Here is a 27,707-nt window from a genome sequence, read left to right on the forward strand (position 1 = left end):
TTCTATTCACTATATTTTGTTTAATTTATAATATACTTGGTTGGGTTTTGTGACATAAACTAATTGCATACACTCACTTAAGATGAGAGTAGTTAAATCTCTTCATAAATACTTTTCTATGACATTACTCAACATCAGTTGGCATAGGTCCTGCAATTCCCGATAACAATTTCTTTGTAAACTTTCGCAATTCCAAAGGATCTTCATTGTTGAAATCATCCATCACAGATTGCATTTGCTCCTTGAGACCATCAGCTATTGAGGTCGTAATGCGATCCTTGAACAAATTGGTTATTGGACTTAAGATTATTCCAGTTAGTTGTCTAATTAGGCGCGCTTGATCCAGTTGAACATGAATGTTGCTGGAGAAATGAAGAGTTAGTATTATTAAGAATAAGAAATATTAAAGCAGACATTTACCTAAATTCAATTATGCGAAAATCATAAAGATGCAATTGTGATGTAATTACATTGACCGCCAATTCAGCATATACGATTGTATCGTCTAGTGAACCAATTACCTTTCCATATCCTTCAATTGCCATTAATTTGAGTAAAAAGTTGTATTCAAACTGTGAAAAATAACAAAATGTTCAAATTTAAAATAGTTTTAAACAATTAGTTGACTTAATAATTCGTTGTGTATGTTTTATTGTACCTAAATTCTAAATTCATTCATCATTCAGTTGATATGAATACACATGTTGCACCTCAATTAAAACAGTGTATAAAAAACTTTTTACAAAAGACTCAACAATTTGCCAACATATTTTTCCCGTTGACAGATAACCGGCTGACTAGCCCAAATGTTGCCCTTTAGTTGGTTGAAGGAATTACTAGAACACGTTTAGTTGACCTCTAGCCAAACTTGAATAAATTTTCCAACAATTAAAGCATTTCATTTTCTCCTACTTTGCCTCAATTTGTTATAATTAATTCATAAAAATTTACGGAAATATTAATGCATGTAATTATTAACAATATTTGTGCACTCACCTGAAGTTTATTTATCTTTAAATAAAAGCGGCTTAAGAACGATTTACCCTCGTAGGTCATGAATGCATCGCCGTGTCGCTTAATACCCGAAAGGTTGTACACAATGCCATTGGTCAAATAGAGTCCAGCCTCATAGGTAATGAATAAAGGCTTCTGATTGAGAGGGGAGAGGAGAATAAATCATAAGCAGCACAACATCTTAATGTATGCATACATACAACTGAAATACTCTCCTTCATGTCAGGTAGTTGTAAATGCTCAATTCCTAGCTTTTGAAGGTGCAATAGAACCATGGGAGTGACCACATCAACTTCTTCATTAATATTTGTCCAACCGACATCATCTTTTTCAAAACCATTTGACTCATCCGCATTGCTCGTGTTCTGAGAACTACGATTGAACCTTTGACACATTGCAAAAAGTAAGCACTAATTATTAAGCAATAACCTTTTATTAGTATAGGCTAGAACGATTATTAAATGACACTAGTTAACAAATTTCAAAGTCTCGAAAGTTTGTTAAGCAACACTAACAAAAGAATTTGAATGCAAGTAAAATATTACTCATACGCCAAGTTGACTAATTTGAAGTCAGGATGACCGCCCATTGACTCTTTGTGTTGTTGTAACCCAGTTTACTTAATCATAATTTGTAAGATATTGTTTTATTTATTACCTGGATAATATTCCCAGCTCAGCCTCATTGGTTAGGGTAGCAACGTCTGCCATCGCGGCAATAAGACTGATACTCATTAAAAGTCTAATCACATACATTTTTTCTTTTTTAATTTGTTTTTTTTTTTTTTTTTTTCTTTTATTATTAAATCACATTGACGATTAATTTCCACTGACTTTTTATGGTTGTTTGTGTCGGCTAGTGTAATTATATTTGTTGTGCTTCTTTAATACGATTGAAACTTGAGGTCAAAACGTCGTGGGGAGTAGCACCTTTTGGGTTAGCTTGTTTAGAAACAATTCTGTAAAAAGAATATAGTCGTAGATTGTACATAATTTGTAGATACAAATGTAGACACATTTATTTATGCGTATGGCACATGTATCCACTTATATGCATAGATAAATAGAATTTATTATCAAAATATATTTTCAAGTATGACAAATGTTTCAGGAATTATTAATTCCATTTGCAACTCAGACACGAATACGCAGCAGCACGAATCGACTACTACTGAGTACTATTTGATATCACAAATCAAAAGTCGCAGCTTAAAACTATAGTTTAAGGTACACATGCATGTATGAATGCACAATTAATCCGAAAAGTTTAAGTGACTAATTTTGCGGTTTATATACAGAGCAACAAAGAGGGAGAGGGAGAGGCAGAGATAGAGAGAGAGAGATAAACAAAGAGAGTCTCTAGTCATATTATGCTTCAAATTCAACACTTTTCACATTTCGGTTCGCACATAGACACAGGGAAGTTAATTATTTGCTTCCTATTTAGTTGGTTTTTTTGTATTTTCGGGTGTACTGTGAGCCCATGAAAGCAATGCGATTTATAAATTATTGCCCACTTCCATCTGCCAGCTCGAGCTGAGAATAAAAAAGCGACAGAGTCGACAGTTACCGATATGTCCACCTGACGTGTGTGCGGTTGAAACGAAACTACTGTTTGAAATTTAAAATTGTGCGAACGCCAAACAGTCGGCGGCGCTGCTGCCGCTGCTGTTGCTGATGCTGGCGGCACCCGTCCAGCCTCCGTCGCAGCCCCAACCGCAGCCTCATCAAACATTACAAGCAATCTAGCCTTGATCTTGTTAAGCTTTTCGAGCGCTTTTTCTACGGCTACGGCTCTACATAGCGGTGCGAAATTAATCTAGGGGTTCATTTTCAATACAATTTACAATTTACTTGCGATTATGTTGATGTTTGGCGTACCCAAAGAGGGTGGGTTCAAAAGTCGCGCCATTTAGCGAATTGTTTAGCAGTTTATAACAACAATCTCCTCAAGTTTTCTATTTTCTAACAAAAATAAAACTTAAAATGATTTTTCGGCCATATTTTGGGTTCTTCTTTTGTTCTTTTTTATACCTTTTATACTTGAGAATATTTTAATTAATAAATAAAGTAAAATTGCAAAAGGGGCAAAGAACTAAATTAAAGGTAATACAGAGTTAAGCCCACCCAAAACAAATTTCCATTATTTGGATTTAGAAAAGAAGAAATCAAAATTTATTGAATAATATAAGTATATATAAGTTGGATAATGGTTTTCAGATTATGGATAACAATATTCTCTAATACTAAATGCAGTTATAAGTAAATAGTGACTGGATAGTTTAGACCACAGCAACTGGTTTATCATCACGAATGTATTCCTCAAAGTTCTTGTCGTCCAAGAGTGTGGGATCGAAACCGTTAATCAACTGAACTAGAACTGGATTGTCTAGCATTGTTGTGTGATTTCCCTCAATAACCTTAAGGGACACTTTGCCAGACGTCAATTGGGAGACACAATAATCCTCTTCAATATCCTGTAGAGAGACTTCCGCAGGACGTATCAGAGTAATGGGAGATTTCAAGTCCTTAAGGCTATCCAAATCAAAGTTAAGAACCATCTTAACTCTTCGGAACATGGCATCTACAATTGTCTCAGAATATTCCTTGCTATAGATATTCTGTTTGTCCACAAACGTCATGAACAAGTCCATTTTCTCTTTGAGATTATCGATTTTATGGAACATTATTGCGGCGGATTCCTTCGTTTCCTCGGGGAATATCTGATTGATAATGCTAGAAAAGAGCAGATCGTAAAGATCATTATCGGTGCAGTTTTCACCCAAATGAAGATTGGTGAGTCGCTTGAGGAAATGCGGAGCTCCATCTATCAATAGAATGTGTCCACGGAAACCGGCATTCTCCAGCAGAGCGGCAAGTTGCAGAGCCACAAAAGATCCATATGAGTATCCAACGATATAGAAGGGTTCAGTCGGTTTGAGAATCGGCTTTACATTCTAAGTAATTATAAAAATATAAATTAATTACACAGAGCTGATTTACTTGCAGGTTACTTACTTCAAAAGCTTGCTGGGCAATCTCAAGCACAGTTTCCAGTTTGGCAAACTGATGCAATTGCAGGACCACGGCTCTGCTCTGCAATTTGGAACCAATCTGATACCATGCCTGTCCAGCTGTGCCCTCTAGTCCGGGTATTATTATATTCGGTGGAACACTCTGTTTTGAAGAAGCTGCCGATGTGTCCAATGGAAGAACAACTTGATCGCAACGAGATTCATCACCCAAGTTACGTAGAAGCAAATCCATGCCAAGGAGTTTACTGTCCGATGCGAATATCATTTTCACACCATCTGTATTCTCCTTCTCTCTGGCATCGACATATTCTTGCAGTTTTTGGAATGTAAGTGCCCGCAAATCTTGTGGCGTTAATACCAACTCAAAGTCACGTTCCAATGTCTGCTTGATCTCCACAGCCATCAGGGAGTCCATACCCATCTCTGACAGAGTGGTGCCCAATGAGACGGATTTCAAGTCGCGTATTCCCATGATATTCATTACCGCATCAATAATACTTTCATTTCCAGAACGTCCCGAACGTTTCTCGGCTACAACCATACTGGATACAATCGGAGCTTCGGCAGTTAACAGATGGTCCAGTTCCTGAAGACACGACGAAATCCTTTGCTGCAGAGTACCACCGATTTCCATATCGATTTTATCCTCGGCCATGTCGGCTACCAATCCCACCTCACCAACTGCACCCCATTGAATGGCTTTTCCAGGCAATCCATCGCGATGGCGACCCTCAATGATGCGTTCCATGACAGAATTAGACATGCCATAGTTGGTCTGGCCAGCATTACCTCGTCCGCACGATACACTGGAGAAGACCACAAAGTATTCCAATTGGGGACAGCAAATGCGTGATAGCTCATCCAAATTCTTGGTGGCCACAGCCTTGGGAGAAAAGCTCTCCACGAATTGTTCAATGGTTTGATTTGCGAAAATACCGTCCCTCAAAGCCACGGCCAAATTGAAAATTCCACCAACGGGACCAAGCTTAGCCGCTTCCTCCAAAAGATTGCGACAACCATCAATTGTTGATATATCCGCAGTATTCACAACTACTTCGCAGCCATATGTCTTCCAGAGTCTAATGATAAACAAAACACATTAATCCCAGTAATAACATTGCTGGACATAAACTCTATACATACGCAATGCGATAGGATTGGTAGTCCTTTGTGATGCCACGACTGGAGCTGAGTACCAATTTCTTTGCTCCACGCAGAGCCATCCAATCGGCCAATTCCAATCCAAATCCACCCAGTCCACCAGGAATGACATATGTCAGCTGGGGCTTAAAGTAAATTTGGCTCATGACACGCACTGGCATGGTGGCCGGATCTTCGGGTCTATCGCGCACTTGAATAACTACTTTGCCAATATGTTTGCCACCAATCAAATGCCTAAAGGCCTGTTCGATTTCATGTGCCGGAAAAACTGTCACTGGCAGCGGCTGAATAATACCATTAGCAATATCCGTGTCTATCAGTTTTTTCAAATGCTGAAAATAGAGATTAACTTATTCAACAGATTTGTAAGGGGCTAAAGAGTTTTGGCATTACCCAAATATCCTCATCGGGTGCAACAAGTAGATTATCAGCTAGCACAGCATGGAAGGTGATTTCCTTCAAGAAGCATCCCATGCCCAGTTTACTGTCGTTAGCCATATCGAATTTTCCGATTTCCAAAAAGTGTCCAGATTGAGCCAAACAACGCACCGAAGCCTGAAGCTTGTCCTCCGACAAGGAGTTCAATACAAAATCTACACCTTTTCCATCGGTTTCACGCTGAATCATCCTTTCGAATGTTGTGTCACGTGAGTTACCAATATGGGACTCTAAAATTTAAACAAGAATATCAAAGTTAAAAATAATATCATGTGATATTCCTAATTACCTTTAAGTTGGGGGAACATATCCACTAGGAATTGCTTCTTTTGAGGAGTACTGCAGGTGGTAAAGACTTCCAAATTGTAAGCCAAGGCCACTCGAATGGCTGCCAATCCAATGCCTCCAGTGCCGGCATGTATAAGGATGCTCTTGCCCTTCCTAATGTCGGTTGCCATGAAGAAGGCATAGTAGACGGTTATGTACACAACGGGCACAGAGGCGGCTTCCTTCAGTGACCAATGATCGGGGATGTCCCAAATTAGTTTCGATGGCTTTTCCACATAGGAAGCAACACCACCCTTGACCACCATGCTCATAATCCTACGTCCAGTGACGGTATTAATGCCGGAGTATTCAAAGCCCAAGACACAACTCTGATCGATTCGACTGGAGCCATACAATTCCACTGCCAGACGACCAGTGGCAAGCATAACATCCCGGAAGTTTAGCGATGAGTATGCTATTTTGATCATGCAGTTCTGTGGATCCAAAGGACCCTCAAACCAACGTAGAGACGACAAATCGCCACGTTGAATAACATTGCCATAGATGTGATCTAGTCTTGGCTTTTCTTCGTCTATCACAGGCAGTTGCAAGTGCCTTAGACTGCCCCAGGATCCCTTGGGTAAAAGTTTTGGTCAAACAAATTCACAGAAATACAATGTATGTACTTACTTTACGATAAATATTAATTGCCAATCCAAGTGATAGCTGCGTCGAGTAGAACGGAGCCGACAAATCGAATTCGGGAGCAGATTTATCATCAATGAAGAAACATGTTACCAAATTGCCATCGGGTTCTTTGCGCAAACAATTAACCAGGCCGACAAGGCCATTTAGTTTCTCATTAAACGAATAGAGAACCACTGGAGTCTTTGTACTAATGGCACTTTGCACCTGAGCAATCCATTCGAAGTTTTTATCGGTGTCTGATACTCGTATTACTGTTGGTTGGAGTTGCAATTTCTTTGATACCTTCTGCAGCAAAAGGAATACCTCTTCATTCTCATTGTCGATAGGCATCACAGTGATCAAGCGGAATTGTTCCGGCAGCTTAAGGTTGGCAATATTCGTCACGGTCTTTTCTTTAATCAAGAGATAACCATTGTCCACTAGAACCTTTTGAGCAGTGTCGATCAAGTCTGATGTGGTTTCGCCTTCAAATCCACCGACTACAACAAAATGACAATTCGACTGTGTGGACAGTTTTCCGTTCTCAATGTGAATGTTTGGGATATCTTCCAACTTTTTGTTAGTCAGGAACATATAATCTCCTGTGATGACAGGCAAATCCTCAATGGCATCAAGGAAATCGGTTAGCACCGTCGCCCTATCATCCGTATCAACCTCCACAAGTTTCATTTTCAATGTGGGCACATTTTCCAATGCCAATTGGACACAAACTCTCGCCGCATTGGCAATTGACATCTTGGGCGTTGGCATATAGGGCAGGAATTCATATTGTTCCAATACTGGGATGCCAGGTGGTCGGCGTCTTTGTACAGGACTGGCGTGAAGACCAATTAGCTCAATGCCACCGGCAATCACACGATCGTACTTGTGATCCACATAGACATCGAATATTCTGTTCTCTGGATCCATTTTGGTCATCAAATCAAAATGATGCACTCCATTGATACGCAGTTTTCGTATTTTTGTGGGCAACAAAAGAGTACGTGAATCTGTGCCCAAGATATGAATCTGCAGCATGGCATCAATGAAGGTGACCCAATTGTAATTCCACTCCACTTGACCATACAAACCATCCGAACGTGCCTTGTGCACAGCACGAAATGCGCCATTGTAATGATATCCACGGAGTTTTAGTTCCTTGTAAAAGTCTTTTTTCGATACCATACCGAAATCAGATTCCTTTTGGAAGTGATAAACTTCAGGTATAGTGGGATTCTCTATTTCTCTTATGATTCCTGTAACCACGAGGGTGCCAGCTTCCGTAATCTGAGAAAATGCAAAATGGATGTCAATAAAAAGCTCGAAGGCAGCAGAATTTCTGCATTCTCACCTCAAAGTGTCCAGTGCCATATTGGATCATGACATTCAATTCGACTTCTCCGTTTTGCGGCATAGTGGTTGCCCTTAGGAAGCGTACATCCTCAAATTCCACCGGGACATCCATATAACTTGGTCCATGGTACATAAGGGATAAAGTCTCCCAAACGTATTGCAGGTAACAAGTGGCTGGCACTAAAATTTTGCCATCTATCACATGACCACCCATGAATTCCTCATTGTCACTGGATAAATTAACCGAGAAGACACGCTCTCCGCTCGATTTGGTCTTCATATTCTCGTACTTGGTCACAAACCAATCCTCGCTATGATCCCAGCGAATAAGCGAACTTATGCTTGGCGTCGATCGAGATACAGGGAAATTGACTTTGGGATACAATTTTGCCACTGGCACCATTAAACCATTCTGGAATAATCTAAAAGAATAAAACGTCTATTAGCAAGGACCTCCTGCAAGGTACAATGATTCGATTTGACTACTTACTTGCCCAATGCCGACATAAAGAAGAGAGCATTATTTTTGTTGCCACGATTGGTCAATGGAATGTGTATACCATTGGCCATCGATCGCTTTAGGATGGCACCCAATAGACCGTGTGGTGCAATCTCAATGGTCAATGCATTCTTCGGTAATAGCGCAAATGTTTCTTCGAAGAGAACGCTATTTAGCAAATTATTCGTATGGTATTCCGCCGAGCACATTTGCCGCTCAGGTTGCTCCCAATCGCTCTTAGGCACACTTGTGCTCAACCATTTTTCAGTTCTTGGTTTTGGATTTGGCACCGTTTCTTTCATGTATTGCAACAGGGGTGGACCCATATGGGCAATGTATCGCGAATGATAGGCGATATTGGAACAGGGCACTTCCTTGGCAAAGATTCCCTTTGCCTTTAATTCGGCCACAAATTGAGCCACATCATCAATTGGACCAGATATCGTGCACGAGTCGGGGCCATTGTGACAAGCCACTTCAATAGTTTCGGGCAGCATTTTGATAATTGTCTTGTAGCCAACGCCAACTGCTGCCATGGATCCTTTGATCTTCTCCACGTCGAGACTCACTCGTCCACGGTAATAGGCGGCGAGGATCATCTGTTGAGGCGTGAAACCGCCATCGGCATAGGCACAGCCCAATTCTCCAACCGAGTGTCCAATAATATAATCCGGTTCCAGGCCAAGTGATCGCAAGACATCAGTCAAACCGATTTGAACGGCAGCAATGCCAACAAAGGAGTGCAATATATTTTGATATATTGCCGGGTCATTGGATGTCAGAATGTGAATAAGATCTAGGCCTTTCGACAACAGGGTCTGATGGCAAACTTCAATTGACTGCCTGAAACGTGGTATGATCATAAGGGAAGCACCCATTTCTGTCCATTGCGATCCCATGCCGCTATACACCCAGACAATGGGTCGCTTCAGGCCAGTGTAATGTTGAACATCTCTGACCAGCGACTTGGTTGGCTCTGCTCCTTGCTTGGCAAATACCGCATAACCACGGAACACCATGCCCGAGACATCCTCTTCCTGGATGCTCTGAAGCAAGGCAATAAACTCCGAGTCCAATGGCTTCTTCTCAACAGCATTGAATATCTCATTCACGGCATTCTCTGTTCTGCCTGCCCATGTTAGAATACGAGGCACATCATCTTCGGGTAGGCCAAAGTTAGTCTTCGACTTTGGATAAGCTTGCAAAATGGCATGGGCATTGGCACCACCAAATCCAAATGAATTAATGCCAATATAGGGTTTCGGCAATGGTGTCACATCCTTGACAACAATCAATCGGCCCTCCGCTAGGGGAGCTATAATGGGTTTCACTTCGGTGAAGTTTATATTGGGTGGAATCAAACCAGTTTCGAAGGCGAAGCAAGCTTTGACCAATGAGCAAATGCCCGACGCCGCCTCCGAGTGACCAACATTCGACTTAACCGAGCCCACCAGCAAAGGTTCAGTCCTTTGGCTGCAGATGACATTATCGATGGCCTTGCACTCCTCAGGATCACCGACTACAGTTCCGGTGCTGTGTGCCTCCAAGTAGCCCAAATCCTTTGGCTTGAGATCTATCTCCTTGTAGAATTGATCGAGGAGCTTTTCCTGCACTTTTCCCGATGGATAGGTGATACCCTCTGGCTTATATCCATCACAATTGGTTTTCGAATAAACTACACTTGCATAAACACGCTTGGCATCACGTTTTCGCTGAAGGAACAGACAATTGATTGTCTCGGAACGGGTATAACCACTGGCGTCTTTATCGAAAGGACGACAGAAGCCATCGGGAGCCAAAACACCAAGCCTACAACATGTATATCGTTTAACTATCTTAGGAGACTTTCAAAGGAGTTACATTACCTGGCAAACTGAAGGGTCACAAACGGATGAAGGAGCAAATTGGAGCCACCAATAATGGCAGCATCAATCTCTCCATTACGAATGGCACTGAAAGCATTGTCCAGAGCATACATGGAACTGGAACAGGCTGTATCCAGTAGAAACGAAGGTCCTTCCAAACCCAAGCTATACGAAATACGATTTGCCATCATGGCCCGGCTGCAGCCAGTGATGCCGAAACCACCTGATGAAACCTTCTCGTAGAACCAAGTCTTTTCCGATTCCGAGATGCAGGAACCAACATAAACTCCCGTCTTGGTTCCACGCAAAGTTTTCGGATTTATGCCAGCATCGATCACTGCCTCATAAGCGGTCTCAATAAGGATACGCGTCTGAGGATCCATTGTATGAGCCTGCTTGAAATGCACACCAAAGAACGTGGCATCGAATTTCTCAAGATCATGGATTTTTCCAGAACGTTTTGGTATTTCCGGATTAAAGTGACGCCAACGACGTTCGTCGTCATCAACCATGTCAATCTAAAAGAACAAAATTATGTTTTCAAAATGAATTTATCCTTCCCAAAAAGGACACAACACAAATTTCACACAAACACAACACAATTTTCTGAAATCCTTTCAAAAATTTGATATCCATTGTTCCTTATCCTTTAACATTTTTGATTTATAGTCAATTTTAGTCTTTCAATTAAACACATTTTTTATTCTGAGGTCTTTAGCTAACCTTGTTGTATAGATTGTGTTGGTATTCCGATATATTACGGCAATTTGGAAACTTTCCAGCCATTCCCGAAATCACAATATCATCACCGTCTGTATCGGGACGGGATCTGGAGTATTTCTTATTCTTTTTCAGATCCATATCGTTAGACATATTAAATTCACTTATTTCACTTTGAGCACTTTATTTCCTTTAAACACTTCACACGATAACAAAAGCCGCAAAAATTGTTTTTTTGTTTTGTTTTCAGTTTTTCTGCACGATAATAATCCAAGAAGAAGGTGTCACCGAATTGCGAATCCAATAGCAATTAAGCCTACAATTTACACGGCAGCTCCTTTTATATTCCGCTCTTATATATGCAAGAGCTGTGCGAGCCTATTACAAATTCCAAAATAAATAAATGGTAAATACTTTGACCACTCTGGAGTAATTAAAAGCACTGAATTGTATAAACAGGCGGTTCATTTTACCGTGCACCACGATTGCACAGCCTACTTAATGGCCTGATGTAAGCTTGTATGTAATATCATGGTGGCGGAAAAGTTTCTTTTCGGAAAACTGATATCCATGCCATGGAAATTTTCAAGCCAGATTCAAGCCTCATCTAAGCGTATCTCAGTCAAAAATCACATTTCCTATTTCCTTCCAAATTACATTCAAATGGCTTAGTCATTGCACTTGCATTTACTGCAAATTACAGCTAGATTCATGCTTTTTAGTGTTATTGAACTTCAAAACCGTTTGCTTTCAATGTTAATGAACTACAAAATGCAAATAAATAAGTCGTTGATTGAACTTGTCTCTTAGAATATTTTAGCATATTCGACCGATTCCCAGTAAGCACTTACATCCATATGTATATTCGAATCCCCCTCAAAAGTGCTCGTGGAATTTACACGGCCCAAAATTACGATTAATTATGGTCCGCATTCATTTGTTTAATACAATTTGAATACTACAAAGTACTCCTAACACTAATTTGACAAACAAAATTCATACCACACCCCGGCAAAAATAATTGTAATATAATTTGCCACAAACTCTTGTGAAAAAGTATTTAAAAAATGTTGATTAAAACAAGAAAAGAAAAGTGATTTCGCATACTTAAAAAATATTTCTTTTATAGTTTAATAATTTAAGTTATTCAGCAAACGACTTTCTTGGATTCAAACCAACTCTAATTAGTTTTGTGTGTATTATATAAAATTTAAACAAAGATTCAATGAAATTCATATTAGTTAGACTTTCAAACTTGTTCTCCACTAACACACATGCACATTAGAAGAGACTTTAGTCAAAGTTTTAATTAAGATTTATCCAAATTTTGAAATTTTCTTAGAATTTATTTAGGCCCTTTGAACCTTTTGAAAAATATTTTTTTTTTATAAAGTTTGCCTCAAAATTATATCTTTTAAATACAAATATTAAATTGATGTCGATTATATATTTAAATCCAATTATTAAACTTACAACTCTTTGATGTTGCCAAAGGATCAAAGGTTGCAGCATTGCGCATTTAGTACTTACCCAAACAAATTCAATTGCAGTAATATAAATATGTAGAAATGAATAACGAAACCTTTATTGAACATTGAAAATTGTTTATGTATTTGTATCACAAAAGCTTACAATTAATTTGTATATAGGTATATATGTTTGTTTGTATATATGTATGAACCGATGTATGTTTTCATGGTAATGAACACGTGTGTATGAGCATGATTTTATTTTATGGTGTTCGTTATGAGTGCCACGGAGAGTGCACAGGAGAGACCCTAATGCTTGTCGATGTTCTTGCGTAAGTCAGGAGGACTCAGTCACATACAGAGAGGTATACATTAAGGTTAAGTGGTTTTAGTTTAAATGTTTACTGCTTATAACCTAAGGATACTAAAAGAGGACAATGCGGCAGTTTGGAGTACTTATATTTAAAGAAATGCAAGGGAATACTCGTTAGAGAAGGATTTAATCTAAATGTGTGTATAGATCTTTAGTCAGTTTATAAAGTCTTAAATAGATAGTTATAGACTTGATAGCAGAAGGAGGATCTAAGGATGTGAAAGTACTTCAGTCAGTTAAGATCTTTCAGAATGTCCTGTAGCCCAACGTCACAGGATGGGAGCTTTAAAGTTACATTATACACTTATATTGGTATTTAAAGGCAGTACTAAAGAGTTATTTCTTCTCTGAGGTAACTAACTAATAGATATATCTTAAGCCACACTTGATTCGTCAGCTGACAATTCCTTTACTTTTGAGTTACGTTTGGTTCGTGGTGGTGGGACAGGAGGTGCTATTGTTGGACCACAATTATTTTCGGCTTTTTGCAAACCATTCGCAGAGATAAATAGACTGGGAATTGTCCTCTGGGTTGAGCCCACAAACGGTGAATCGATCTTCTTTTTCTGGCAAAACTTTTTGCTAAGCACATTCTGCCATTTCTTGAGTTTCGAGTTCTGGTATCTATAGAGATACCAACCCGTCAAGCCGAAAAGCAGTATCAATAAGACAATTATCAGTCCTATAACAAGCGAATAGTTCATCTCGTTGGAGGAAATCTCCTCAGAGTTCTCCTCGGTTGTGGATGTCTTCACAGATGGTCGTGCTGTGGAGAAGTATGTTGGTCGAACTGGACGCATAGGAATACGAGCATCGGTTGTTAAGGCAATATCCGAACAGGAGCGGAACTCCTCCTGTGGACCACAGCCAACAGCACCATTACCATCGTCGCACATTCCCCAGTTGTTGCCGGCCACATAGCGCCATTGAAGCACACATTGGTCACAAGTCATTTCTGAAAATAAACAAAGTCTTTGATATATATCACTAACTATCAAGTCATTATACTTACTTGGCAGGCGAGCCTTGATATCATAGATGCGACTGCCATTTCGTGGATAGAAACGAGTGTCTAGATCTGTAGGAGTAGGCTGGGCGGGTGAGCCTCCAAGGATATGCAGGACATTTTCATCCAAACAAGACTGCTTGGCGTTCGGCTTGGGGCACAAACGAAATTCAAAATATCTGACAAAAGAAAAAGAGAATATTATTAAAATTTCAGGTCATATCTTGTAAATTGATTGCTTACCCCATATGACTGGCAGTTAGCTCTACACGAATTGTAAACTCCGATCCTGGCAAATAGCTGCGTACAACCACACCCTGACCCCACTGACCGCCATTCTCATGGGGTCGTGGCTGGGGCATATCCCATGGATCTCCGCATTCTCCACACTTTCCGCCATTTCGTTTCCATTGTCGGGTGAAGCCACCGCAATAAAGCTCATGATCGTTATAGTCTGGTGGTGTTTGAAATCCATAACGCCAAGCAGATGCCCTGCTGGGCGGTTCAATGAGCCTGCCGTGGGCCTCACATGAGTGCGCAGAGAACGCAATCAAGCTCAGCAGGATGATAAATGTTTTCAGTCTTAGCCCCTCATTGCCGACAGTTTGTGTAGTCCCTGGCAAGTTCATTACCTGCGATTTCATAAAAAAAAAAACCTTATCAATATTTGAGTGCATATAATGAAGATTCTTAAGTTTCTTAACTGACAAGAATCAATTACATCTTTCGAATTTAATCTATATCCAAAACGTTTCTCTAGAGAATCTTTCGATAAAGTCCTCCAAAGGAGTCTTATGTATCATTTTCTATTAAAGATGGAGATGCCCGCCTAATCAAATAAATTATGGTCATAGAGTCATCTTGGGATTTTCATCAAATGGAAGTATAAAGTTCTGAACGCGATAAATTCCTTTCAATGTTTTGATAACTCTAAACTACTCTCCTTTAAATTTCCGAATACAGGGTATATAAATAGTAACTACATAATAAAACCGTCTAAAGTATTTTAAAACCATCAAGTTTTGGCACAAACATTTGACCGTTGAAGAGCCCTATAGAATTTTAATTAGGATTATCTACCACTTCATTGCTTTGTTGGACGGTTTTGTGTTTGCTTTTTTTCCTGAATAGGAAATCGATGGCCATTTTAGTTATGATATACATACCATATTGCGCATTCAATTGCCCAAATGCTACTAGGCATATAAAACAATTTGATTATGCAATTATTTGGTATGCAAAATATATATCTCAAATTTTATGATTAATTACCATTTGTTTTCATGAAGACCAAACAAAAGATCTGCTAATGTTTACAAATCTATACACAAATGCTTGCATTTTTATGTATGCATGTACATATGTATCTACATATGTGTTGTTTCTTCATTATTATTATCGAGTAATTATAGTGAAAGTCACTGTTAATATAATAAAAAAGACATAATTATATTGCATACCGCAATATTAAATACATCGACTTTATTTGTATTTATCAATTTTAACTGTGGACTCAATCACAACGAAGAATTAGTCAAAGCTTTAAAATCATGCAGAAATCATAAAAGATCGATCATCGATCATGCATACATATATGTATATGTACAATTTTAATGATCGACGATCCACAGCTAAATCATTTCAGCCATGACCATGTCTGTTAAACAATTTGACCGAGCAAAGAAACTAATATGAACCCAGCACGTCTCACTGATCAATAAAATTTTCACATTTATTTCATTTCATTTTATTTTTGGTTTAAACATAAGGAAATACTTAAATTTGTGTATTTCTGGAACTTTTTTGTGTGTGTGTGAAATGTAAAACCACAACGAACCAAAAAAAAGGGCATATACATAAATTATTTAGCTCCAATTGCGAATCAGTCGGAAGTGCCATCGACGACTGCCCCTTCACTTTTCAGAGAGCAAAAATACACCCCGAAAATCTTGTTTTTGTTTTCAATGTTGGGATCCTGTTTTTGGTCAACATTAAGCAGAAAAACTGGAAACCGGAATTCTCGCATTAAGAAATTTTTTTGGTGTTTTTGCACACACCGACCTACATACTTATATATGTCTGTACATAAACCGATACAAGCAGACACTTTGCGTGATCAGACCATCTAGCCAAATTTACAAACTGAAGCCAAAAAAAAAAAACTTGAAACTGGGCTGAGACAAACAAAGAGACATCTTTAAAACCCGTTACTTCTAGGTGAAAAATACAAAAATGTGAGTAACTGACAGATGTCTCTTTTGGGCTTCGAGCCTATAAATGTAAGTTATCTCATCATCTTTAGATTCTAGATAAGAACTTGTGTTAAGGCTTAAGAATATATAACTAAAACCATTTGTAGAGTTAGAAACACTTGCTTAAGGCCCATACATGATTTTGTAACAAAACCTTAGACTTAACTTTTTTGTCCTAGTCATACCATTTTATTTTGCTAACTGCCTGCTCACGAAAAATTAACACTACATCTTTAGGCGGTACATGCTAATTAAGAGAATTAAGCAGGAACAGGTATACATTAGTCGTATATGTAGTTCTGAATAAAAAGCAGTGAATTTTTATTCAAATTACATATGCCATACCAATCCCGCATAGTATGAAAGCAAAAGTGAAAATTGGATTTCGTTTGTGTTTTTTTTTTTTTTCGTTTTAAAAGGATTATATATACTATCTCTTCTTTTGATTTTTAATGAGTTGCATTTAAAATATTTCATAATTAAGTTCATTAACTCTTGTGTATTGGCCATCATGCAGAGAGCGCTGTCGTTTGTTTTACTTTCACCAATATTCAGAATTCGGACGATTCGTATAAAGAAAGTATTTTTACTATCGAGTGGCAGATGTCTCAGCCCGATTACTCACAAAATTTTGCACCTTTGGGCCCAAAGAGAGACACACTCACACACAATAGTCACTTGGTTTTTGAATTGTGTAACCAAATTGTTGTTTTTGATAGAAAGTTCTTTAAGCGACCAAGGGGGGCAAAAAAAATATAATAATTTGTGGGTGGACGTTAATTTACATATATACTTGGGGATAAATTTGTATATTTCACTTTGGCAGCTTTGTTGGTTTTTGTTTGTTGGTAGTTCTTAAATCGAAAGTGGGTCGCACGCTAATACTAGTGGGCACCGATAGGAAGGCCTTTCACTCGTCTTCCATTTAATGTTTATGGAGTAAACTAAACACAACAATGGATGACGACGATGTCACTCTTTCTTGACCACAAACAAACTTCGTGCGCTGTCCCCCGATAGCAAGCGTATACTGAAGTAAAATCGGAAACAAGCCAACGGTTTTCATTTCTACCATTGACTTTTTTTTTTGGCTCTTTGAGCTGTACAAAACTGGTTTTGGAGAAATTTCGCACGCAACTGATGAGCAACAACATCAACAGAGTCTTACCTCCATTCCACGGGTATGTATCTGCGGCTACTGTGGCAACTTCTTCGCTTGAACTTCATGGGAGTTTTCAGACAGATTGGACAAGTAGACCGACACATTGAGTCTGGTCATGGTTCGGAACACAAACGACACAATGGGATGTCGCAAAAAGGCGTTGGTAGCACTACAATCAAACATATATGCACAACACATACGTGACAACGAGAAAATCGGTGATCGTACAATGCACATAAAGAAATGTACTCCAAAAATATACACTTAAATTTAAAAAAAAAAAACATTTTTTGTTTAGAAAATATTTATATAATGCATCTAATTTCTAGGCAAATGTCAGTTTATTTTGTATTTTTAAATAATAGAATTTCAAAGTTAAAGTTACGAAATTTATTTGGTAACAAAAAGATATTTGAACCCTCTGCGTATACTTGATATTTGTATTTGATTGACATCTTTATTTAATTTAAGATAAAACATTTTTTCGGTGTGTATTTAAAACATTTATAGGAGTAAGTTGGTCTAAAGCACAACTATTGTAGATAAGCTTACTAAAAATCACCAAATCATGTATAGGAAGAGGAATTAAACTCAGTCAGTTGAGTTGGTTTGACAATTACAAGAAATTATTTCACGAAAATTCGTAAGTATTTTGTTACGCAATACTCTTACACATTTTTTTGTACATAATTTAAGGAAAGTATAGCAATAATTAGCTTTATACTAACAATAAGTCGAAATGCGTTTATCTAAGAATATAAAAAAATTATAAGCATAAACGAAATTCCTTTCAATGCAACATTTAAAAATTTTGACATATAATATTTGTATATTTTTTGTTAACTCTCATGTTGTATAACATTTTTTATTTAAATAAAATGATGTCCCTTTAGTTTTAAAATTTTGAATATTAAATTTTTTGAAACAATTTTTCTCAGCAATGAAAAAATTTTACTGAGAGCATCATCAATTTACTTCATTAAGTTTAACAAAATTGAGTAATGAAGTGCCAATGGCAAACTAAGCTACTAAGCAAAAAGTAACTTTAGTTGTTGTTTTCTCACATAAATCGTGTTTTATGTTTTGGGAAGACCACTTGAACTCTGTTTGTCCTACTGCCAGCTGTGGATTGGGTCATATACAATACATACATATATACATATTAATCAATCATATAATCTAATATAGATGGAGAAGTTAGGAACTTGTGTGTAAGGAAAAGGAAGAAATAATTAGAAAACCAATTTAGTTATGTATTTATAAAACATAAATTTATTATTATTTTATAATTTAATGATTTTCGACTTGACCTTATTACAAATTAAGTCTTTTGAATTGTAACAGTATTTTATGCAACTGATTTTGGTCACCCTATTCGTAAAATAGTGGCTGAAACAGTGTTGCTAAAGAACTTGCACAAATAGTGGCTTAGTGTTGTACAATGAATTATTTTTCTAAAAACGCTAGCGTTTACTCACGCGATTTAAAACGCGTGAGTAAACCGCTCGAACATTTTGAGTAAACGCGCGAAAAACTTAACAGAGGGTTAACAGAGGACCGTCGCTAACACGAGTTTAACATTCTGTACATCAAGCGCCATTGTTATTGTCATCGCTAAAAATAATAAAATAAAAATTATAAAATAGTTAACTACAAATATTAATATTCAATCAATTTGGCTATTAATCGCCAGCAAATACAGTGGGCCGTTGGAAGCCAGCGAAGTGAGAAACAAATTATCTAAACCACGAATTGATTTTATTCTATCCATTTCTATTTGTAGCTGGATAAATCAACTTGAATCAGAACAAAAACAATCTCTGGAACTCGCGAAAAACTTTTCCATATTTGCAAAAATAAGGCTCAAATCAAACCAAAGTCGTCGCAAATCGGGTAGCAGACTAATACTGGACTATATCAGCTATTGTTTACGTCATAGTGTCAGAAAGCGAAGAAAGGAATAATGGCAGACAGACTCACACAATTGCAGGATACCGTCAACCAAGTAAATTTGAAATTGGTAATTTGTTGTAGTTATGCTACAATTAATAATGTCCATTTTTCAGCAAGCCGAGCATTTTTGCAATGCCATTGGTGTCATCCAACAAACGTCATATCCCAGCAAGTTTGCCAATTTCGACAGGACCGGCTCTCAAACACCGAATCAAAACCAGCCACAAGAGGACTATGCCCAGCTGTTTGCACAACTTATCGCCCGATGTGCCAAGGATATTGATACACTGATTGAATCGCTACCAAACGAAGATAGTTCCATAGAACTGCAAAACTCTAGCCTTAAGAGGCTGGAGGTTGAAAATCAGGAAACTGCAGAGGAACTAGAACAAGTGGTACAAAAGGGCGAGCTACTCCTAGAGAAAATTCAATCCGCACTGGAGGACATTGCTCAAGCGCAATTGGATATGCAAGTCACGGTGAAGCCCAGTTAGCAATTAAAGAAAAAATAAACGATTAATGTATAATGGTATAAATAAGTCAGTCGAATTCTCCCATAATTTATGCACAAGCGAATGTCCACACAATAATTGGAATTATAATGGAAAAATTGCGGATATTGTTTGGGAAAGAAAAAATTTAGTATAGCTTCTTATTGGTCCCCCGTAAGACTTCCAATTTTAATAAAACTTTAGTTTAAATTTGTAAATGCATTTAATTAATATGTCCAGATTACGTTAGAAAACAGAATGGGAGCTTTTGTGACTGCTAAATTAATAATACATATACACATTTGTTATTTATTATTTTATGTATGTATGTATGCACATTCATATTTACAATGCATATCTAAGTAATAATCTTAATATAGAAATACATATATATTTTAAAATATATATGTGTGTATCTGTAGTTAATGAACTCAAGTCAAGTCAGTTATGGTTCGTTTATTTAATTAGTTTGTTCGCAAACTAAAACCTAAACACTACGAACACTGATAACTTAGGACTAATTCTTCTTCACGTGAAACTAAAATTATATTAAATTCCTCGTCGTTATTGCTGCGCGGTAAGGCAGATTAAACTATATTAAATTCTGTAAACTTATCTAAGTTCTTTAATATTATTGGAGACGGAAAGATTAAGGTATTTATATGTATATATACATGCCAAATTAATAGCAAAATATTGTTCCACATAATCGTAATTTTCATTGAATATTACACAAAAACTGACAAATATTTATAGTAGTTAGAATATAATAGCAAGGTTCAAATGGAACTCATTTGTAGAGATATTTAAATCGCTAGGGATTCAGGAATTTAGTTGAGCGTACCCCGGCATCCTTGGGCGCCACACAGGCATGGGATCTTCTCGTCCTCCAGTGGGAACTTGTAATCATATGTAATTTCCTCATTCACACCGATGGGCTGCTTTGAATATATTACGATTTTCTTTTCCGACTCTATGGTAATGACTTTGGCATAACAATTGGGCTAGAAACAAAAATGATTTGGTAATCGAAAATAGCATTTTTAACCATCTTTATACTCACATTACAACTGTGGTTTATGAATCGTGCGAGATTTCCACATTTCGTGGCATCGATAATCGTTTCCATATCAATGCGGAATAGATACGAGCTGCCAATTCCAATCGCTTCATACTTGGTCTCTCTTAAATCGGCCACAACTGGTCGTATCATTTGTCCAACGTATTCAATGACCATCTCATCGGCTGCTATGGGCTCCATAGCAAATAATCCCCAATCGTGGATAGCTGATTTGGCAAATTTCAGTTGTTTCTTTCGGAATTTGAGTTGATTAAATTTAAGCAGCTCAGACTCGCCCATTGAGCCAAAAGCTGTGAGCAGGCGTCGCTGATTTGAGCGCGCCTCACGCGAAATGCCTTGCATTTTTGATATAAGCTTATTGTGATGATGATTTGTTAGCGCAGTTGGCTCATCGCATCGATCTTCATTTTGGACATCATCGGCATTGGCCTTGGTATGATGGTACTTGTGTTTGGCCTTCTCCCGCACGTCTAACTTATAGTAGCCCTCCGTGCGAGCACAACCCGTTTTATGTCGCATCAATTCATCATCCTTCCTGCGTTTTTTCGGTGGCGGTGGCCAAAATGCTCGATCCGTTGTGCAATGATCCACCCAATGGGTGTTATTCAAAAACATGCTGGAAACATACGAGATAATAATTATTTTAGGTGGAAACATTGAAAAATATGTACTTACGCATACGGCTCTTTTTGCAAATGATCCATGTAGCTCATCTTGATATACTTGATATCCTCAGAGTCAATTCCCTTTGTTAGGAAAGTATACAGAATAACCATTTCCTCGTTTTGGTCACGCGGATTGTACATCTCGTAGGGTACAAAGTTAGCCGTTTGGCGAGCCAGTTCGGCCAACGAATCGTTATTGGATTGCATCTTCATCTTGGCATTGGGCTGACGTGGTGCCGATTCTTTTTTCTTCTGCTTCAGGCTAACTCGTCCGGAATCTTTGCGTGGTCGTCCAGGGCCCGGTTTGCCACCAGTTAGATCACCGTCTGGCGGAGTTTTAACTTTAGATGCTACCGCAAGTGCAGCAGCTCCAGATTGAGCTTGTGGTGGTAGAGAATAGCAGTGTTCCAGTGCCACTTGACTGGCCTGCGATGCTTGACTGGATCCGCCATCCGAGGAGGCTGGAGATTGTTTGCCCTTTTCAATATTCCGATCATCATCATGTGGAAGCGATGATAAATCAGAGGGGGTACCACCATTAGCTAGACTAGGCTTGTGTTCCACTGGTGCAGTTGTGGTCTCCGTCTCTAATTTGACTGCAACTATATCAATTTCTGTCTTAATTACTCCACTCTCCTTTGTGATAGATGTCTGTTCAATGCTCTTGCTGTAGAGCAACATGTCTTCCATTAATATCTTTCCACCCGGAGTTGGCGGTGGTTTCGATATGTCCGGCGTTTCAGGCAAACCGCTGCTCAAGATCTTTGTTGTGATATCCAGTTTAAGTTCAGATTTGCTTATTTCAGAAGCAAAGTTCTGTTTGCTTCTCTGCTGTTCTTCCATAAACTCTCGCTCAATCTGGGCCATGTACTCGGTGTTGCGTCGTCTTTTCTCCTGGTACTCGCGCTCTTCTTCCGAATCGCTGTAGATGCGATCGTATTCAAAATGTGATTTTTGCTTAGACTTAACCTGATCATCGTCAGTGTCATTGGTATGCTTCGGAAGGGCTTCCTCTTCGTTGTAGTCGGGCGGCGGGATGGGTGTGGGTGATCTGCGAAATTCTTCATCGGTTTTATCGCCTGACTTCAGACCAGTTGCAAATTTCTCATCGATACGTTCGGTGGCATCGTCGTCATAGTTGCCAAAACTACTGTCTTTGCTAATATCCTCCAAGTCGGATGGTATAGATGATACCATTTTGGTTGTTGCAACTGTTACCTTTTGCTTATGATGATGTTGGCGTTCGCTGTCCTCCTCATCCGTATCAGAGTAAATGTCCATTTTTTTCGTACGCCCTCGCTTGGGAGCATCCGTGTTCTGATGTCCTGGTTTCTTTTCATCCTCCGAATCCGAATAGATTGATGAAGGCATATTGTCGCCCTCTGCTACTGGTTTCAAGTCTCGCCTACGTTTTCTCATAAGTCTGTCCCTTTGATTAACATTTCTCATCTGTAGGCCATCATCTTCAAAGCTATCATCACTGCTCGCATCGTTTTCGACCCCGCCTGCGTCTCCATCGCTGGACGACGATGAGGAGGACGATGAAAAGAAACTGGATGCACTGCCTCGCCGCTTCGGATGCTTATCCCTGCGTTCCGAATCCAAAATACGTTCTTTTAGATTCTGAGTGTGCGAGGTAGTCGTCGTGGTGTCACCCAAATGTGAATCATCCTTGTCCTCCGAATCGGAACGCTGTACCATCTCCTCTTGGTCACTCAAATCGCGATCCAAGGAGGCTCTTCGTTGACTAGGAATAGGACTGGGATGTTTACGAACTCGCCGAAATGATGGTAGCTTAGGCATGGCCGCCCTTATGCCGATTCCAAAAGTCTGAAAATCAGGAATATCCCTTGGCGTATTTATGAAATGATTGATATCGGGTGCCTTCTCTTGGTTTCCACTTGGATTTGAGTTGACATTGGCCGCATTTGTATTTTTGTCCTGTGAATTGGTCTGTTCACCTATTGATTCAACCAAGGGCTTGGAGCGCGCTTTCACAGTCTGCTCATCCCACCAGGCTTCAAAGTTCTTAAACGCTGTCATCTCAATCATTCTCTTATTTACATCCCGCTTGAGTATCTGTTTTAGCTCCTCGACAATGTAGTTAATGACTTTTTTCACATTCTGCCTCATCTCGTCACTTTGACCTGACAGGGCGTTCGTTGTTTCCGGGTAGCCGCCATATGTCTGAGCATACGTATCCAAATCCAAATTAAATGGAGCTCCTGATACCACACCGGGCAGGTAAGCTGGATTCGAGAAATATCGGCCTGGTATAACGGGGGGATAATGACCGTATGCAGAATGTTGTGGGTAGTAATATTGATTTGGATCCGATGTCTGAGGATGTGTAGGATAAATGTAGGATGTCATTGATGCGGATGCGGATGACGATGCAGCTGCAGCTGCCTTTTTTATTGCCTGATCTGTTGAATTTGCCGAATCTTCATGGGAGGAGAGACTAGACAGAGACATATTATCATCGCAATTTTGATCCGCTTCGACTTTTGATGATGCCGCCTCTTTCCTAACCAAAATATCATCATCACTTGATATATCACTGGCGCCATGTTCCTTACGATGTTGCCGTTGCTTCTTTTTATGGTTTTCGGAATTATTTGAATCGGATTGTGGCTCAGATACAGCTGCCTTTGTATTGGCGGCGTCATCCGATTTGTCTTTATCTTTCTCTTTGTCCTTGTCCGTTTCCGAGTCGCTGCTGTCCATTTGAAGGAATGGCGGTGCATTTCCAAATGTCCTGCCTTTGAATATTAGGGCAATCCGTGTATCCAAATCGACATTTTCCGTATCTGAAACGCAATTAGTCTTTGGCTCCTTTTCCGGCGACACTTCTGTTGTGGGAGAACTTGCCTTTACATTAAATTTAGTTGGCGGCGGTGGTACAGGATCATCCCAATTTTCCTCATCATCATTCGGCGGTGGTGGCGGTGGCGGTGGCTGAGGTTGCGCATCGGGTTGGGGGGCAGTCCAACTTCGATGTGAGGACCAGGCCTGAACATTTTCAGTCATGGTGTAGCTATAATTATTATATCCATAGCCTGTGGCCGAAATTCCAGCATAATATTGATGATTTTTAGAGTTATGAGAGGTGCCGCCAGCTCCAATTTCGGATGAGGTTTCACTATATTCATGACTGGAGTAGCGTTTGTTATATTTAACACTTAGTCTATCTTTCCGATCCGTTTCTGCAGATCGATCCCGATCACGATCCCGGTCTCGTTCTCGGTAATCTCGTTCCTTCGATGGACTCTGCCGATGATGATCCCGCCTGTCCCGTGGCCCACGATCTCGGGATCGGTCGCGCGACCTATTACGCTCACGGAAACTGCTTTCTCTTTCCCGGGAGCGGGGAAAGTCTCGTGGTCTACCATCACGCTCGCGATCCCTGTCCCGTGACGTGTAAAATCGATCCCTATCCCGGTCGCGAATGCTCTCTGGACTTTTATCCCTTGAACGCCGACGATAATAATGACGGTCGTGGCGTTGGGTTGACGAAGCAGACGACGATGTATATTTATCACGAATTCCACGATCACGTTCATAATTTCTTTCCGAGGAATGTCGACTTCGGTCTCGATCCCGGTCTTTCACATACCGATCGCGTTCCCTTTCCCAATTTCTGTCCCTATCACGTTCGTTCCTGTCTGCACTCTTGTGAAATGAGCTAAATCCACCAGGACCCATCATGTGCTCCATGCCATCCTTCTCTGTACTGTATTCATGACCTGTCATTATAGCTGGCACTGGATGTTGAGCAATAGGTGGCGTCGGAATCGGTGTTGGCTTGACCGGAACGGGATTCGTTATGTTCTCAATGGTTTGTTTTAAGATCGCACCAAAAGGATCACAAAATACGTTCAAAATCTGCAGGAACCAAAATAACTAAATATTATTTTCTTTCTATTGTTGATTAAGGAATCATACCTTTCCCATCACGGACTTTTGATTGTACTTCTCGACAAACTGTCTCGCCCCCTTGGTACTCTCAAAGACAATGCGGGCAATGCCCAAATGCTTGTTGGTGGTTGGATGATGATAGATGTGGATTTCATCGGACGTTCCACACTTGTCCAGCATGCTGGAGAGGAACTGCTTATCGATGTTGTCATTGAGATTAATCACAGTTACTTCAATTGCAGGCGGTTGGCCCACATAGTCCGCATCGATGAGAAATCTATTAAAAATGTTTAGATTAAGTTGCTGAAGAAACTAAAGACTTTAAGTACTTACCGCGGCAGTAGCAACATTAACGGCTCTACTGCCCTAGCACGAATCCGTATCAGAGGATTTCGCGGATCCCGAGGCGTTATGGTGGGATAGGTAGGATCACCCGGAACAATCCCATCATAGCGATACAGTTTACCATTACATTTAACCAACTGAGGATCGGCGATGAGTTTAAAGTTCCGATGAGTCTTGGCGATATTGGAGGCATTGTTGCTGTCGCGATTGCCCTGGGTCTGGGCCCCCTGCATATGCATCAAGGAGACACTGCCGTTACTTAAGGATCTTGCATCTGCCGATAAACGTGAGAATCCGTTGCTGCTTTCGCCAACTTCTCTAGACATAGCCACGTTAAGGGTAGCTCTACCTCTATCTTTTTCTTACTGTAAAAACCAAACATTATATATAAACGGCCTTGGAAAACGAAAAGGCGGGATACTACGTACCAAAACAAAAGTATCTTCCTCAAACAGCCGCAGCTGATACCGAATTGGGCGCCAGCTTTGATGCGAAATAAGAAGACACGGTCTTGTCTCTGTATCGGCCACCGCACCACTCCGCACCACACCGTGTTCGTGTCTGTCAAATAAAGCTAGGTGAGGGTGGGAGGGGGGTCGGTTGGCGGAACAGCTAACTTGACCGTTTCCTGCTCTACCGAAAGTTACCCTACCAAAATTGTTCTTTCGTGGGGGCTGTAGTATTCAAAATGCTTTACTGTGCATCGCCACACAAATTACCAAAGTCCAGATCCAGCACAATATTATTAAAATGAATTAAATAAACGCAGAGCAGCCGAGTAAAAAATACACAGAAAAAAACGAGGCCTCGTACTTATCGATATATCAACATACATATGCAAAGAATTTATCGAAAATTATTTGAAAGGCGTTATCATACAAATTCTTGGCTCGGTAGTCCTCATTGGTTCCGTTTCGCAGTAACCTTTAAACTAGTTCACAATATATAAATTAAACTTCAAATTACCAAGTAATAAAAAAAATTGTTTACCTTAATTTCAAATGATATATACTACTTTTAGTGCACAATTTACTTAAAAATCGTTTTTGTTGTTGAAAATATAAAGCCATATTCTTGTTCGGAACCGGTGCTAAATACTTAAACAGTTGGCCAACCATGGCTAACTATCGAATTATCGATAAAACAACAGCCATTGTGGTTGCATCACAGCTAGTCTCAAGTTTTACAAAGTAAAGGTTATAATTTATTTATTTTGACAGGAATTTAAGGTGTCATTTATATTTTACATTCTTGTTCAGCTTAGCGCTGGTTTTCCACGATAGTTGTCATCATTTTCAATCGATTTGCCTGCATTTTGTTGTCATTTTTTCTCAGCAGCCTAAGTTTCCAAAGAACCCCACTTGTCTTGTCCTTACTTTTTTTTTGTTCATTCAATCTATGCTAACTACTAACAGATTCCGTACGTTACAGCTACGAAAATGTCCTTCAGAAGCTGGTTTTCGATGCCCGTGGTCAAGGCCGAGGATGAGGAAGAGGAGTTAGTTGACCCCCAAACCGCTCTTCGGGTAAGAACAAAAATCATGTCAACATCATCATGAACTTACCTAAAATATTTTTTTTACTAAATAGGAGTCATGTCAAACAAAAGGACACATTGAGTCCCTGTACAACAAATACCAGGAATGCAATGATCGTGTCAACGGCCGCTCGAAGACCACCGAAACGTGCGTTGAGGAACTGTTCGACTATGTTGCCGAATTAGATCACTGTGTCGCTCACAGCCTTTTCGCCAAGCTTAAGTAAAAAAATATGAATGCAAGTCAACCATATGGATAACAAACTGTTAACTGCATTAGTAATTAAATAAAGGAGAGTCGTAAATTTTGCGTTTCTACACTGCGTCTAGGCATAATTTCTGGATGTGTTATATCAAATGGTGCATAAAGAATTCAGAAATCGCCTTATATACATGGGCTTTCTAAAGTGACTTATG

The 27,707-nt window shown here is 39.4% G+C and overlaps 6 protein-coding genes across 10 annotated transcripts; 2 read left to right on the top strand and 4 right to left on the bottom strand.

Moving 5' to 3' along the window:
* LOC137585162 (uncharacterized) lies at positions 1 to 2,616 on the bottom strand. 3 transcript variants are annotated; one of them, XM_068300824.1, is made up of 6 exons: positions 2,584 to 2,616; positions 1,672 to 1,972; positions 1,215 to 1,398; positions 997 to 1,146; positions 421 to 572; positions 1 to 362 (listed from the first exon to the last, which is right to left on the bottom strand). In XM_068300824.1, the coding sequence occupies exons 2-6, from the start codon at positions 1,767 to 1,769 to the stop codon at positions 125 to 127; spliced, it is 822 nt and encodes a 273-aa protein (XP_068156925.1). In that variant the 5' UTR covers positions 1,770 to 1,972; positions 2,584 to 2,616; the 3' UTR covers positions 1 to 124. The 3 variants fall into 3 exon arrangements, with proteins under 3 accessions (XP_068156925.1, XP_068156923.1, XP_068156924.1); XM_068300822.1 differs by having other exon boundaries at positions 997 to 1,149; XM_068300823.1 differs by lacking the exon at positions 2,584 to 2,616 and having other exon boundaries at positions 997 to 1,149; positions 1,672 to 2,129.
* A 540-nt stretch (positions 2,617 to 3,156) lies between these two features.
* Positions 3,157 to 11,303, bottom strand: FASN3 (Fatty acid synthase 3). The gene is made up of 10 exons (XM_068300453.1): positions 11,042 to 11,303; positions 10,319 to 10,836; positions 8,445 to 10,262; positions 7,953 to 8,376; positions 6,605 to 7,888; positions 5,937 to 6,549; positions 5,603 to 5,877; positions 5,192 to 5,541; positions 4,032 to 5,127; positions 3,157 to 3,970 (listed from the first exon to the last, which is right to left on the bottom strand). Exons 1-10 carry the CDS (start codon positions 11,189 to 11,191, stop codon positions 3,296 to 3,298), a joined length of 7,203 nt encoding a protein of 2,400 aa, XP_068156554.1. The 5' UTR covers positions 11,192 to 11,303; the 3' UTR covers positions 3,157 to 3,295.
* Positions 11,304 to 13,254: 1,951 nt separating this feature from the next.
* On the bottom strand, positions 13,255 to 14,515 carry LOC137585929 (uncharacterized). Its single transcript, XM_068301962.1, has 3 exons — positions 14,130 to 14,515; positions 13,893 to 14,065; positions 13,255 to 13,835 (listed from the first exon to the last, which is right to left on the bottom strand). Exons 1-3 carry the CDS (start codon positions 14,513 to 14,515, stop codon positions 13,255 to 13,257), a joined length of 1,140 nt encoding a protein of 379 aa, XP_068158063.1.
* Positions 14,516 to 18,883: 4,368 nt separating this feature from the next.
* Positions 18,884 to 19,962, top strand: MED21 (mediator complex subunit 21). The gene is made up of 3 exons (XM_068299371.1): positions 18,884 to 19,024; positions 19,084 to 19,305; positions 19,367 to 19,962. The coding sequence occupies exons 2-3, from the start codon at positions 19,264 to 19,266 to the stop codon at positions 19,745 to 19,747; spliced, it is 423 nt and encodes a 140-aa protein (XP_068155472.1). The 5' UTR covers positions 18,884 to 19,024; positions 19,084 to 19,263; the 3' UTR covers positions 19,748 to 19,962.
* A 104-nt stretch (positions 19,963 to 20,066) lies between these two features.
* Positions 20,067 to 26,572, bottom strand: Set1 (SET domain containing 1). The gene is made up of 6 exons (XM_068299370.1): positions 26,182 to 26,572; positions 25,742 to 26,118; positions 25,436 to 25,685; positions 21,501 to 25,375; positions 20,808 to 21,441; positions 20,067 to 20,748 (listed from the first exon to the last, which is right to left on the bottom strand). The coding sequence occupies exons 2-6, from the start codon at positions 26,077 to 26,079 to the stop codon at positions 20,575 to 20,577; spliced, it is 5,271 nt and encodes a 1,756-aa protein (XP_068155471.1). The 5' UTR covers positions 26,080 to 26,118; positions 26,182 to 26,572; the 3' UTR covers positions 20,067 to 20,574.
* A 315-nt stretch (positions 26,573 to 26,887) lies between these two features.
* On the top strand, positions 26,888 to 27,596 carry UQCR-11 (Ubiquinol-cytochrome c reductase 11 kDa subunit). 3 transcript variants are annotated; one of them, XM_068300223.1, is made up of 3 exons: positions 26,888 to 26,943; positions 27,185 to 27,279; positions 27,344 to 27,596. In XM_068300223.1, the coding sequence occupies exons 2-3, from the start codon at positions 27,193 to 27,195 to the stop codon at positions 27,515 to 27,517; spliced, it is 261 nt and encodes an 86-aa protein (XP_068156324.1). In that variant the 5' UTR covers positions 26,888 to 26,943; positions 27,185 to 27,192; the 3' UTR covers positions 27,518 to 27,596. The 3 variants fall into 3 exon arrangements, with proteins under 3 accessions (XP_068156324.1, XP_068156323.1, XP_068156325.1); XM_068300222.1 differs by having other exon boundaries at positions 26,894 to 26,949; XM_068300224.1 differs by having other exon boundaries at positions 26,938 to 26,982.
* Positions 27,597 to 27,707: the final 111 nt, after the last annotated feature.

The sequence above is a fragment of the Drosophila tropicalis genome, unplaced genomic scaffold (genome assembly GCF_018151085.1).
Source record: "Drosophila tropicalis isolate 14030-0801.00 unplaced genomic scaffold, ASM1815108v1 contig_878, whole genome shotgun sequence".
NCBI classification, from domain to species: domain Eukaryota; kingdom Metazoa; phylum Arthropoda; class Insecta; order Diptera; family Drosophilidae; genus Drosophila; species Drosophila tropicalis.

Bases quoted from the DNA above. Each gene is read 5' to 3' on its own strand.
- LOC137585162 (XM_068300822.1), bottom strand. From the start codon at position 1,769: ATGTATGTGATTAGACTTTTAATGAGTATCAGTCTTATTGCCGCGATG. The intron at 1,399-1,671 runs GTAATAAATAAA...AATGTGTCAAAG, and splicing joins GAGCTGGGAATATTATCCAG to GTTCAATCGTAGTTCTCAGA. The intron at 1,150-1,214 runs GTATGTATGCAT...CCTCTCAATCAG, and splicing joins TGAAGGAGAGTATTTCAGTT to AAGCCTTTATTCATTACCTA.
- FASN3 (XM_068300453.1), bottom strand. From the start codon at position 11,191: ATGTCTAACGATATGGATCTGAAAAAGAATAAGAAATACTCCAGATCC. The intron at 10,837-11,041 runs GTTAGCTAAAGA...TTGTTCTTTTAG, and splicing joins AACACAATCTATACAACAAG to ATTGACATGGTTGATGACGA. The intron at 5,542-5,602 runs GTAATGCCAAAA...CTCTATTTTCAG, and splicing joins CACCCGATGAGGATATTTGG to CATTTGAAAAAACTGATAGA.
- LOC137585929 (XM_068301962.1), bottom strand. From the start codon at position 14,515: ATGAACTTGCCAGGGACTACACAAACTGTCGGCAATGAGGGGCTAAGA. The intron at 14,066-14,129 runs GTAAGCAATCAA...TTCTTTTGTCAG, and splicing joins CTAACTGCCAGTCATATGGG to ATATTTTGAATTTCGTTTGT. The intron at 13,836-13,892 runs GTAAGTATAATG...GTTTATTTTCAG, and splicing joins TATCAAGGCTCGCCTGCCAA to AAATGACTTGTGACCAATGT.
- MED21 (XM_068299371.1), top strand. From the start codon at position 19,264: ATGGCAGACAGACTCACACAATTGCAGGATACCGTCAACCAA. The intron at 19,306-19,366 runs GTAAATTTGAAA...TCCATTTTTCAG, and splicing joins TGCAGGATACCGTCAACCAA to CAAGCCGAGCATTTTTGCAA.
- Set1 (XM_068299370.1), bottom strand. From the start codon at position 26,079: ATGTCTAGAGAAGTTGGCGAAAGCAGCAACGGATTCTCACGTTTATCG. The intron at 25,376-25,435 runs GTATGATTCCTT...TGGTTCCTGCAG, and splicing joins AAAAGTCCGTGATGGGAAAG to ATTTTGAACGTATTTTGTGA. The intron at 21,442-21,500 runs GTAAGTACATAT...GTATGTTTCCAG, and splicing joins TTGCAAAAAGAGCCGTATGC to CATGTTTTTGAATAACACCC.
- UQCR-11 (XM_068300223.1), top strand. From the start codon at position 27,193: ATGTCCTTCAGAAGCTGGTTTTCGATGCCCGTGGTCAAGGCCGAGGAT. The intron at 27,280-27,343 runs GTAAGAACAAAA...TTTACTAAATAG, and splicing joins ACCCCCAAACCGCTCTTCGG to GAGTCATGTCAAACAAAAGG.